This window comes from Oryx dammah, unplaced genomic scaffold (assembly GCF_014754425.2).
Source record: "Oryx dammah isolate SB20612 unplaced genomic scaffold, SCBI_Odam_1.1 HiC_scaffold_28, whole genome shotgun sequence".
Taxonomy (NCBI): domain Eukaryota; kingdom Metazoa; phylum Chordata; class Mammalia; order Artiodactyla; family Bovidae; genus Oryx; species Oryx dammah.
The window spans coordinates 13,576,369-13,589,530 of NW_024070212.1; the positions used below are offsets into that span (position 1 = coordinate 13,576,369).

Here is a 13,162-nt window from a genome sequence, read left to right on the forward strand (position 1 = left end):
AATCCTAGGTCTCGCCCCCCGTCCGCCTCCTCATCCACCCACCGGCGCGGGAGCCAGCAATCTCGGGCCCCCTCGGCGAATTTTGGACCCGCCCATGGGTCTAGATCCAGAGGCCGTAGTGGGGGTGGGGGTGGGACGGTAATGAAGGGACCGGGCTCAAGGCCCCCACAGGTGGGGAGGCGGGCGGGACGGGAGGCGGGGCCACCTCGTTGTGGGGCAAGGGCGGGTCCGCGAAGGGTATAAAAGCTGTCCGCACAGGAGCCCAGGCCGGCTTTAGGGTTGTCCTCGGACGTTCCCGGTTTCCTGAGTCCTGCAAGGCGGCGGAGACATCTCTTTTGAGTAAAAGACTCAGCGTCCAGTGCTCCAGCGGAAAGATCTAAGGGGTCCGCCACTAGCGCCGCCACCATGCCCAACTTCTCTGGTAACTGGAAAATCATCCGATCGGAAAACTTCGAGGATTTGCTCAAAGTGCTGGGTAAGGAGATTTTTGATCTCCAGAGAGAGGAGAGGGGTTGCCGAGGCATCGGAGGTGGGTATGAGAAAGAAAGGGAAGCTGGAACCAGGGCGTGGGAAGCTGGGCGCCTACATCCCCAAGAATAGGGGCCAGACGCCTGGGTCCTGAGGCGCTGGGCCGGAATACCTAAATCCTTCTTTCTCCGGCGGGACGCCCACCGGTGCCAGCTGCTGCGGTGACTCAGCCTCTGAATCAAGTAGAAACCAGAAGCACGAGGTCGGTATCTCTTGGGGTGAGGCAAGGGGGTTCTCCACTGTTCAAAAGCTGCACACACTGCGTCCAGTCTGAGTGCCTGGGTCTCTACCCAACCGAATCCCCCGGAGGCATTCCTGCCTCCTTCTCCTTTGCCCCTGCAGGTAACCCAATCTCCGGGGGCAGATTCCTTACCTCTTTGCCTTGGGTTCCGCCTACTAGGTGATCCGTCACAGCAGGGCCCCCAGATTCCCTTTTCTTCCCCTTTCAGAACTTTTCCACTGTGCTCCCCCCACCCTCCATCTGTGAGACAAATATTTTCCTACAGCGAGCAACTAGAGTCCTAAAATCGCTCTGGATAATTATCACTTTCTTAGATTTCAACAAATGGCTTCGTGTGAAACCCCAGCCACCCCCTCCTTTTTGGAAAATCCGAGTTCTCCTCTCCCTCCCTCCCTCCCTGGAGAGCCGGGCTGCAGCCCAGCTGGTTAAAGGTGGACGAAGTTGAATCTACCCAGACTGCCTGTCCCAACTCCTGTGTGCCCTCCAGTGTCTGGGGTTTGGGTGGCCGGGGGAGCAGGAGGGCAGAGAAAGCCTGGACTCGCTGAGGAGAGAGTTTTGAAGAAACACGGAGATTAGTCAAGAATTCAGCGACTCAGAAGCCACCTGGAAACCTGGAGCCCTCCATTTCTGGCCTGAACAGACTCTGCCTGGACTGGGCAGAGGGCACCCTGCATGGGGCAGGGAGCTGTAGAAATGAGTTAGGAATGAGGAAAGGTCTGGAATGCTGTGAGGAAAGCGAGGATTTCCCCACCCTGCCTCACTGTTCTTCTTGCAATCTGACCACATATTCCTCGGAGTCCTGTCAACCTTTCTTGCTCTACCCTTGTTGAAATGAAAGGAGAAAAGTTTTCCTTTTGGAAAGCCTGGATGCCGTTCCCTGCCCCGTCGTCTCTGGATGCTGGCCCCTCTCCCTAGTGAACGAAGCAGTGGACTGGAGCACCCCCAGGCCCCAGCTGGAGGATTAGATCTCAAGCCCAACCCTGTTGTCTGTCTGTCTTCAGCCTGTTTGTACTCCCTGTGGGGTCTCTCAGAGCCACGTGCCCTCCTCAGGGCTTGCTGAGGGGACAGATTGAAAACAGACCCATTAGACAAACACGGTCCTGAATCAGCCAAGGTCAGCTGAGCCTGGCCCCAGCACCACAGGCACCAGAGGCCACAGGAGGGGTGTCCCCTCTGAACCTAGCCTTGCTTCCGCAGGAACCTCAGTCCCTTCTCACTCCTCTTGGTCCTATTCAAGGGTCTCTCCCCTGGGGAGGGATGCTCAGGTATTTGGAGGATACCTGTCCCTTCCCTTGTGGCTCAGCTGGTAAAGAATCTGCCCGCAATGCAGGAGACCCTGGTTCAATTCCTGGGTGGGGAAGATCCTCTGGAGAAGGGATAGGCTACCCACTTCAGTATTCTTGGGCTTCCCTTGTGGCTCAGCTGGTAAAGAATCCTGCAATGCAGGAGACCTGGGTTTGATCCCTGGGTTGGGAAGATCCCCTGGAGAAGGGAAAGGCTACCCACTCCAGTATTCTGGCCTGGAGAATTCCATGGACTGTATAGTCCATGGGGTCACAAAAAGTCTGACACGACTGAGCGACTTTCACTTCTAACTCACTGCACTTCTTCGTCCCATCCAATATGATGGTCAGGGCACATAGCTTCCCAGGTGGCACTAGTGGTGAAGAACCTAACTGCCAATGCAGGAGGTGTAAGAGATGCAGGTTCGATCCCTGGGTTGGGAGGATCCCTGGAGGAGGGCATGGCAACCCACTCCAGTGTTCTTGCCTAGAGAATCTTGTGGACAGAGGAGCCTGCGGGTTATGATCCATAGGGCCACAGAGAGTTGGACACGACTGAAGCAACTTAGCACACATGCATAGCACATAGCTAGCAGCTCCTGTTTCTGTAACGGGAAAGCTAATTGTTAGATAGCAGGATGGACTTCCCAGGTAGCACCAGAGAGTGAAGCAGTCTGTTCAAGGAGTTGGAGCAGGATGTGTCTCTTTTCCCAGATCAGTTTGTCTTAGAAACCTCAGTCATTGCTCCCTGGTCCCAAGAGATCAGCAACCAAGAAGTGGGCCCCTGGGCTCCCGAGGGACAGGCCTTCCTCCTACTCCCTTCTGCCTGCAGGAGAGTGGGTCTGTGCTGGTGCCAAGGGGAAAGGGGATTTGTTTCTCTAGGGATCCAAGTCTGGAGGAGAGCAGGGGGTCTGGCTCACATCAGGGGAATCCCAGGCCACTCACCTGGCCCAGCCCAGTTTGGCCCCTCATCCTTACCCATTGTTTCCCAGAATGGTTCTGTTCCAGTTCAGGGTTGGAGGCCAGGCCAGGTGAAGCGGTGCAGGGCTTGGACCTAGGCCCCAGCTAGAGGTGCCTCCTGGCCTGCTTGACTTCCTGGCAGAGGGCTGCTCTCTCCGGCTACCCCATTCCTTTTAAATAACTAGGGAGAGGAGAGAAGGGGTCCAGTCTGGGAAAGGACAGGGGGACAGGCACAGGGACTCTGAACCCACAGAAGCTGAATGAAAAGACCTGGGCCCTGAAGTAGGGTGGGTGATCCTGGAGTCGGGGTACATCACAGGAGAGGAGGGGAGTGTCCCTTTCTGTCCCTTGAGGGGAGAGGGACGTAGATGTCTTCCAGGAGGGCAGGTGAACAGGAAGGAGTCTGATGCATGGAACTTTGAGCCCCAACTCTGGCTTTTTCTTTGCCTTCCTTTGATCAGTAAAAACAACAACAATAAGACTAGCTACTGTTTGAAAACTTACAGATGTGCCTGGCACTGTGTGTGCTCCAGCCTAAACACACATTGTCCCATTTGATAGGCTCTTGAAGAAGCTGTTATCTCCACTTTACAATTGAGAAATCTAAGCCTCGGAGAGGTTAAGCCATTAGCCCAGGGTCACCCAGCCTGAAGGGAGGGTGAGCCAGGTGGAAATCATGGCCTAATGGATCTTATTTCACAGCCTGTGGCTTCCCCAGGCTACAGACCATTCTGTAGGGGGACACAGCTGCCACACCCCCTCCCCTGTTGAGAATCCCTGTTCCTTCTCATTCTGGGAGGGACAGAGACTCAGCAAATCAAGGCCACCAGACAGGGGAGGTGAGTAGGCACAGAGGGAAGTGGCCCCTACTTCAGGACATGAGTAGTGAGGGCTGGCTGAGGAGGGTCTGCCCTGCACATGAGTCGGGGTGTGGACACAGTGACTCTGATGAGCCCACCCCAGCAGATGGTCTCAAGCAAGGTGGACAAAGGACCTAAAGTGAGGTGAGTGGGGCCAAAGGGAGCTGTAGCAGGCTGAAGGGACCGGGGAGAACTGACTGCAAAGCTGAGACTTGGGGATCCCAATCCAGGGCTGCTGACTCATCCAGGTGGAAGCTAGAAGCAGAAATCCCAAGGGAGGGCACTGCCTCTCTGCCCCTCCTCGGTGAATCCACCAGCCATCAGGGCTGCACCACCTGCCCTCCCTTCAAGGCTTTTTGGACACCCAGGAAGCCTCCCCCTCTTCCCAGTCGACTCACAGTTCAGCTTGCTCCTGCTGTCTCCTGGGAAGGGTATGAGGCAGGTGCCTGGAGCGTCCATCCTCTCCCCTCCCTACAGGGGTGAATGTGATGCTGAGGAAGATCGCCGTGGCTGCAGCATCCAAGCCAGCAGTGGAGATCAAACAGGAGGGGGACACTTTCTACATCAAAACCTCCACCACCGTGCGTACCACAGAGATCAACTTCAAGGTTGGAGAGGAGTTTGAAGAGCAGACTGTGGACGGGAGGCCCTGTAAGGTGTGTGCAGGGGTGGGGTCCCTCGGGGTCGGGGGGTCCGTTGCCAATGGATCTCTTCCAGTCTTTCCCTCGAGTCTCTCCTCCAGTTCCAGTGGCGAGAGTCCCTAGGTAGTGTTGGTGGGTAGAAAGGTGGCGCTTCCTCTGTCCCTCTCACGGCCTTGTCCCGGCTGTGGGCCCAACTCACCTGGCCACCCTCTCATACAGAGCCTGGTGAAATGGGAGAGTGAGAACAAAATGGTCTGCGAGCAGAGGCTGTTGAAGGGAGAGGGTCCCAAGACCTCCTGGACCAGAGAACTGACCAACGATGGAGAGCTGATCCTGGTAAGGCTTTTTCCTGCTTTTCTCCAAGCTCAGACAGAGCAAGCCCAGTGCTACCTTCAGAGATTTTCCAGGACATTCCACGGTACAGGAAATTTAAGAACAACGGTGGCTGGTCTCTCTGTCTCCTGATGGAGCTGCTGGGGCTGAACTAGGCTGTCTGTGTCCCAGGCAGTACCCTTGTGCAAATGCAAAAGGGTGTCCCTTCCACGTGGAGCAAAGGACTTGCTCTGAAAGGCCACAGCAGATCTCTGGGGGGGCGGGATCTTCCTGGCTTGGGGAGGGAGATGTAGAATGGACCCTGGGCCTCTATTGTCCTCCATCACATGATGCCCAGGCATTTTGTGAACCGTCCTGAGCCAAGAAGTAGGTTTGGACCTGGAGGCCAAGCAGAGTATTTCCACGCAATCTTCCTGCTCCCAAGCACAGGAACCAGGGGCCTCCCAGGCTAACAATGACTTCTCTCCCTTCAGACCATGACGGCGGATGACATCGTGTGCACCAGGGTCTATGTCCGGGAGTAAGCGGCTGCGCCCCCAGAGCTGCCACCGGGCCATGCTCCCTGCCTCCTGCCCCACCCCTTCCTCTAGGCTAGCTCTCCCCTCACCCCAGTCACTTCTGGGGGTTCTGGGTTGCCTTCTGCAGGGGCTCTCCTTTTATTGACCCCTCCTCTCCTCGCATATATCAACACGATGGATGGAGCCCAGATCACCGATTCCAGGATCACTCCCCCCACCCCCGCCCCAGTCCTAGCCCCAAACCCGCCCATAGCACCCTCTCTCTCCTTTTCTGCAAGGGGACCCGAGGGCCTAAGTAGGAAAGACCGGCCCTCTGTCTTCCACTCTGTCCCTGTAGCCCATACAGTGTAGAATATTTATTGGTTAATTTTATTAAAATGTTTTAGGAAATAAAACCTGTCTCTGGCTCACTGGGAAGGGGCTGAGTAAGTCACCTGAGTCCAACTTCGCCTTTGAAAGGCAGTGTGAGAGAGTCTGATGTTTCAGCAGCACTGGTGCACAGTTCACAAGGGAGAGGGAACCACCTGGCCTCCACCCTCCTCATCACCATCCCTTCCTTTGCTGCAGAATCCACGACCATCACCTTCACTCCCCCTCCTCCAGCCTCCTTTGTCCCCAGCTCTGGCTTCCAAAGTTACTAAGGCTTCATCCTCTGACTCTTAGCAGGTGCTGAGGAACTGACTCCCACCTTCTCCTGCGATGGTGACATAGCTCCCTCCTCCTCCTCTGACTGTTCCTTCTCTCTCTTCCAACCCCAATCTGTGGGCGACCCCAGGCCTGGCCTTGGCCTCCCATATGGCTCCAGATGACTCATCACCGCCCACAGGATGGCCTTGCTCTTGCCCATGTCTCTCTGTGTCTGAGACAAGCCTATCTCTGCCTTGAGATCTCTCACTCTGCCCCATCTGCCCCATCTCTTGGATCTTCCAGGCCCCTTAGGTCCTCCTCCCACGCACCTCCCTGAGCCTCCACACTCAGTTCTGTGTCTTCCCAAATTCCATCACAAGCTCTTTCACACGCCACTGCACTAGACCCTGCTTTCTCATTGCTCACCTGGTTTATTCAGCAGCAGCTCCTAACTGGTTTGCCTGTTTGCAATTCATGTTATCGCGATGTGATTGGAGCCAAGTGAGCACAAGTGATAAGAGAGGTTCAAATCCTGGTTCTTCCACTTGCTAGTTGTGACTTCAGAAAAGTTACCTGGTTTCCCTGAGCCTCAGTTATCTGGGTCATTGTTTTTAGTTGAAGTATAGTTGATTTTGGCACTGGCAGGCAGATTCTTTACCACTGCACTAGGGAAGATCCCCTGAAGTAGGAAATGACAACCCACTCCAGTATTTCTGGAAAATTCTGTGGATAGAGGAGCCTGGTGGGCTACAGTTCATGGGGTCGCAAAGAGTTGGACACAGCTTTGCACACATACATGTAGTCGATTTACAATATTGTGTTACTTTCAGGTATATAGCAAAGTGATTTTTTTCAATTTTCCATTACAGGCTATTACAAGATAGTGACTATACAGTAAATCCTTGTTTATTTTATATATGTTAGTGTGTATCTATTAACATCATTGGAGAAGGAAATGGCAACCCACTCCAGTATTCTGGCCTGGAGAATCCCATGCACAGAAGACCCTGGTGGGCTACAGTCCATGGGGTCACAAAGAGTCGGACACGACTGAGCGACTAGCACACGTTAATATCATACTCGTAATTTATCCCTCTCCCACCCCTTTCCCCTTTGGCGACCATAAATTTGTTTTCCACGTCTGTGAGTCTATTTCTGTTTTGTAAACAAGTTCGTCTGTTTTTGTTTGCTTGTTGCCACACTTTGTGGCTTACGGATCTTAGTTCCCCAACCAACCAGGGATCTAACTCTGGCCCCTGCAGTAGAAGTGCCGAGTCCTAACCACTGGGCCACCAGGAAATTTCCTATATTACTGTTTGGATGCCACATAGAAGTGATATATAATATTTGTCTTTGACTTACTTCACTTAGAATCATAATCTCCATCCATCCATGTTGCTACAAATAATACTTCATTCTTTTTTGTGGCTGAGTAATGTTCCAGCACATATACCGCATCTTCTTAGGCCAGTTGTCTGTTAATGGGTACTTGGGTTTTTTCCACGTCTTGGCTATTGTAAATAGCGCTGCTCTGAACATGGGGGCAGAGTACATGTGTATTTTTGAAATGTCTACATTTCCAGACTAGAGTTTTCATCTTTTCTGGATCTATGGGATTGTGGAATCAGTTATTTGGCTTTTAAAAAACACAAAGCAATGTAATTGAAAGGCTTACGTCCTGGGACTGGGAAGTTTCATTTGGGTCTAACTTCAGGTGTGGCTGATTCACCGACTCAAACACGTACGTCAGCCGCTCCCTCTGCATCCACATCCTGGTCTTCTGTCTGTTTGTGCACTGGTCACCTTCAATCCTGTCACGTAGAAATGATCTCTAAGTCATAGGAAATGGGTTTCATATGCCTCCAGCTAACACGGTAGCAGCTTGAGATTCCACAAGAAGTGGGACTCTCTCCCAGAGTCTTTATCTTGAACATCCTGGGATTCAGTTTGCTTCTGCTTATACCACATGACCATCCCTCGGCCCCTTGCGCTAGTTGCTGTCCACAGGGCAAGGGGCCCACTGATTGGCCAGGCCTGGACCTCACACCACACCCATGGCCAAGGAACAGGTCTGGCAAGGTGATTAACAATCCCATCAGGATCCCATGGGATGGGAAGAAGCACTTATCCAGTGAAGAGGGCTGCTATGAGTCTTAGGCTTCTAATCTAGAAAACAGCAATTCTATATAACATCTACCTCACAAGGATGTTGTAATAGTTAAATAAAATAAATCTCATTAAGTATATAGCACTTAGCAATAGTAAACTCTTGGTGTCTCTGATCTATCCTTCACAATGCTGCCAGGGGATCCTTCAAAACATATTGGGGCACTTCCCTGGTGGTCTAGTGGTTGAGAATCCACCTGCCAGTGCAGGGGACATGGGTTCTATCCCCGGCCCAGGAAGATAGTACACGCAGTGGGACAACAAAGCTTGTGCACTGTTGTAGCCACGCGTTCCGGGAAACAGACTCACTCGGAAGGACGATGCAGATAGTGGAGTGCAGTTTATTACACCTTCCGGGCCCAAGGCAGAGTCTCCTCTTAGCCAAGGACCCCGACCAGTTTTTGTGAAAACCTCATACAGCCTAAGTGTACTTGCTCAAACCCACCTCCCCAAATTCCTTGAAACTAGTCTGGACAAGGTAAAAGAGAGATATGATCAAAGTTAACTCATGATTCATGTGTCACAAGACCAGATAAACAGTGGACATTTATCAATAGGCCTGTGGTCATATCCCAAAAAAACATAATGGAATTTACCACTCAGTTCTGTTACAGAGATAATTAGCATATTCTTTTAGGCAACGGAGAGTCCAAGTACAAGTCCTGAGGCTCTTTTATCCGGGGGTCTGGTTTTCCACTGGTATGCCATTTCTACAGACACCAGGCACCACATTCAGAGTCCACTGGGAGGGTGACCACGCGTGTAGCCCAATGTTCGCAGCCTGGCCTAAGACGGAGTCCGGCTCTGTTTCCTCCTTCAGCGCTACTGAAGCTGCACTCTAGAGCCTGTACTCTGCAACAAGGGAAGCTACAGAAAAAGGGGAAGCCAGCACATTGCAGCTAGAGAGTAGCCCCTGCTCTCTGCAACCAGAGAAAGCTTGTGCACAGCAGTGAAGACTCAACACAACCATAAATAAATAAACTTTGAAAACCCCACTGCCCCCCCGCCAAAAAATAATTGAGATGGCCAAAAAGTTCATTTGCATTTCCTCTAACATTGAACGAACTTTTTGGCCAACCCAGTATGTTTTCTGTCAATCTCCTGTTAAAAGGGCTTGGGGTAGAGAACCCTCCTTCCAATGCAGGAGACGTAAAAGACACAGGTTTGATTCCTGGATGGGAAAGATCCCCTGGAGGAGGGCATGGTAGCCCACTCCAGTATTCTTGCCTACAGAATCCCATAGACAGAGAAGCCTGGCGGGCTACAGTCCATAGAACTGCAAAGATTGGACACGACTGAACTGACTCAGCACACACAACCTGTTTAAAAAACAATAAAAAAGGTACAAAATCCCCTTAGCTGCTGCCCCTCATTTTGTCCAAAATAAAGTCCAGACAGGTATTAGAAGCTTTTCAAGACGTGGCCTCTGCTTTTTCCTGCGCTGCTCTTCGGGGCAGGCCTCTGCACCCACCTCCCCTGCACGGCATGCCGCCCTCTCGCCCGGCCCTTGGCACCCAGATGCGTCTTCAAAGCCTAGCACCGCACATAGCCTGCCTGAAGGAGCCTCTCGCATCAGTGCTGACACTCAGTGGCCATGCTTCAGAGACTCTGTGTTGGCTGGGGAGCCTACTCTGTCTACAAGACCAGAGTGCCCTGGGGCAGGGCCTCCTGCTGCAGCCCGAGAGAGGCCACAGGCTGCGGCTGAGGTCAGAGCATCAGAACCAGGGGGCAAGGAGACAGTGTGCAGAGTCCCCGGGCAAGTGAGGCCCCTCTCTGAGTGTGGGCTGGGGCAGGGGAGGGGCCCGTTCATTTATTCATCCAACTATTGTTTCCTGAGAGTCTCCTGGGTGCTGAACACTCTACTAGATGCTGAGAACACCGAAATAAATAAAATGGGCAAGATTTCTGCCCTTATGGGGCATGTGGCGGGGTAGAGCGAATAGATCTCAAGTAGGAAAAGATGATTCAAAATAAATGCATCAATAAATATGCAATCACCTGTTGTGGTAAGTGCTATGAAGGAGAAGGGGAGAGGAGGAAGAGAGTGCCATAGAGAAGACCTCACTCCGAATGGGAGTGGGTAGAGTGTCAGAAGAGCAGGTGTTTTGGAGGACAAAGCGCTTAGGGACGCCCTGGAGGCCTCAGTGGGGTAGAGCAGAGGAGAAGGTGCTCTAGGCAGAGAGAATCACAGGGTGAAGGCCCTACCCACAGTTCGGGCAGTTCAAGGTCCTATCATTGGGGTGCAGGGCAGCTGGGGGCCATCAGTGACTCGATTATGGAGAGCCTGAAGAACATGAGGGCCACAGTAAGTTTTTCGTTTTTTTTTTTTTTTTTTTGGCCTGAGACTTGCAGCTTGTGGGATCTTAGTTCCTGACCAGAGATTGAACCCCAGCCCTCAGCAGTGAGAACTTGGAGTCCTAACCACTGGATGGCCAGCGAATTCCCAGCATTTCTTATTTTAAGAGCCATGAGAAGTCACTGGAGGATTTTTCTAAGGGTGTGGCATTCCATTTGTGTTTTAAGGAGCTTCTTCTAGCAGCCAGGTAGATAGATCAGAGAAACAGGGGGGTGAAGGAAAGCCATCAGGAGACTGATGAGATGCTCAGGCAGAAGGTGGAGAGAAATCTGGTGGAGGGTGCAGACTTTGAGGCATTAGAAAGGAGGAAGAAAAAGGAAGGTGTCAAGAATGGCTATCTGGGGACTTTCCTGGTGGTTCAGTGGCTAAGACTCTGCACTCCCAAGGCAAGGGTTCAATCCCTGGTCAAGGAACTAGACCCCACTTGCTGCAACCAAGAGTTCCCATGCTGAAACTAAAACCAGGTACACTGCCAAATAAATAACTTCTTTTTTTAAGATACTGCTGGTTTTTCCTGTGGTCATGTATGGATGTGAGAGTTGGACTGTGAAGAAGGCTGAGCGCTGAAGAATTGATGCTTTTGAACTGTGGTGTTGGAGAAGACTCTTGAGAGTCCCTTGGACTGCAAGGAGATCCAACCAATCCATCCTGAAGGAGATCAGCTCTGGGATTTCTTTGGAAGGAATGATGCTAAAGCTGAAACTCCAGTATTTTGGCCACCTCATGCGAAGAGTTGACTCATTGGAAAAGACCCTGATGCTGGGAGGGATTGGGGGCAGGAGGAGAAGGGGACGACAGAGGATGAGATGGCTGGATGGCATCACCGACTCGATGGACGTGAGTCAGAGTGAACTCCGGGAGTTGGTGATGGACAGGGAGGCCTGGCGTGCTGCGATTCACAGGGTTGCAAAGAGTCGGACACGACTGAGCGATTGAACTGAACTGAAGAAAACAACAAAAAAGAATGGCTGTCTAGCTTTGGTTGCTGCTTGTGCTGGTTTCAGAAATGGAAAAATGAGGAACTTCTCTGGTAGTACAGTGGATAAGAATCTGCCTGTCAATGCAGGGGTCGTGGGTTCAATCCCTGGTACGGGAAGATGCCACATGCCACAGAGCAACTAAGGCTGTGCCCCACAAATACTGAGGCCAGTGTGCTCTGGGGCCTGAGAACTGCAGCTGCTGGGCCTGCGTGCCACAAGCCGCTGCGATGAAAGGCCTGCATACCAAAATGAAGAGCAGCCCCCACTCACCACAACTAGAGAAAGCCCACACAAAGCACCAAAGCCCCCGAGCAGCCAACAATTAAAAGAAGAGGAAATGAAAACTGAATCAGGCTGGGCCTTCTGGATACTAGTTTTGTGCTTGGTTTAATCCAGAAGAGCCCTAACTCGTCAGCCTGATCCCTTCCTTTATCTTCTTTCTGCATCGCCTCCTCCCCTCCCACCCCATCCTTGACTCTGGTTCTGTCTGACCTGCATCCAGTTGCTGGCTCCCCAGCCTACCCATCCCCCCTCAACCTGACTGCTCATTCCCACCCTGGAGAAACCTTTCTTCCAGCCTTTCCTGCACCTTTCCCAGGCCCTTGTGGGTGGAGCTCTGTCTATCTGTTTGGCGCATCTGCTCTTGTTTCTCTGCCTAGTTTGTCTCTGGATACAGCTGTTGAAAATCTCAGGGAGAAGACACATTTCTTTTTCCCAGATCTCGGAGGGCAAGTACTGGGTCTCCCCCCTCAGAATGGGGGTTCTCTGGAAACAGTAGCGATTTATCTACCCTGCGACGGGGGGCCCCACTTTGGGCAGGCCCTTCCTCCTGGCTCTGCTTCTCCAGCACTTCCCTGCCTGCCAGCCTGAGATGACAAGGAAGTTACAGCCCTGGACACAGGAGATTGGATCAGGGAGTGGCCACCTCACCCATCTGGCCCAGCCCAACCTGTGAGAAAGTCCCTCTAGCTTTCCCTCCCACCCCAAGGCCTCTTGGGCTCCTCTTCCGTTACCTGCCCGTATTAGTCAGTGGTGCATTTGAGGGAAAAGGCATAGGAGCCTCCACCTCCTGCCTGTATCCTGAAAATTCTGTGAAATCTCTGTGGGCAGAGTCTTCTCGAGAGTCCAAGCTTCTCAGAGGGGAAGGAGAGGGTGAAACCTCTGAGGCAGCTACAGAGGGGCCTGCCTGGGTCACTGAGCCCCCGCAAGGGTCAGGACAAGCAGAGCCCAAGAGGAAAAGAAGGCAAAGACAAGGGAGGGTGTGTGTGTGATTCTCTCCTGGGGTCGGCGCTGCACTCAACCCGCAGGGGCACTGATGGGCACCGAGACAGTCTACATCAACATCTCAGGGAAACTGAGGTACACAAACACACAGACACACACGCACACACCAAGAAACAGGAGCATGGAGCTGAGAGAAAGGCCTAGAAAGGCCTCAAAACCAAGAGAGGCAGGACACAGCTGAGACCAGAGAGGAGAAAGCTCTGGGGAAGCCAGGGCCCGGGGTACCGCTGAGGCCCCCAGAACCTAAGGGCAGCTCTGTGCCCATGTGTGGCAGGAGGAGCCAAGTTACTCCACATGGGAGGGACTGGCAGAAGTGGGGCCACAGACAGGAAGCCTTGAGAGAGGAGCAGGGAGGAGGGGAGAGGGAGAGAGAGGGAGGGAAGGG

At 52.7% G+C, this 13,162-nt stretch overlaps 1 protein-coding gene across 1 annotated transcript; it reads left to right on the forward strand.

Annotated features, from left to right (window-relative positions):
- The first annotated feature begins 232 nt into the window (after positions 1 to 232).
- On the forward strand, positions 233 to 5,759 carry CRABP2 (cellular retinoic acid binding protein 2). Its single transcript, XM_040230246.1, has 4 exons — positions 233 to 475; positions 4,350 to 4,528; positions 4,733 to 4,849; positions 5,320 to 5,759. Exons 1-4 carry the CDS (start codon positions 406 to 408, stop codon positions 5,368 to 5,370), a joined length of 417 nt encoding a protein of 138 aa, XP_040086180.1. The 5' UTR covers positions 233 to 405; the 3' UTR covers positions 5,371 to 5,759.
- Positions 5,760 to 13,162: the final 7,403 nt, after the last annotated feature.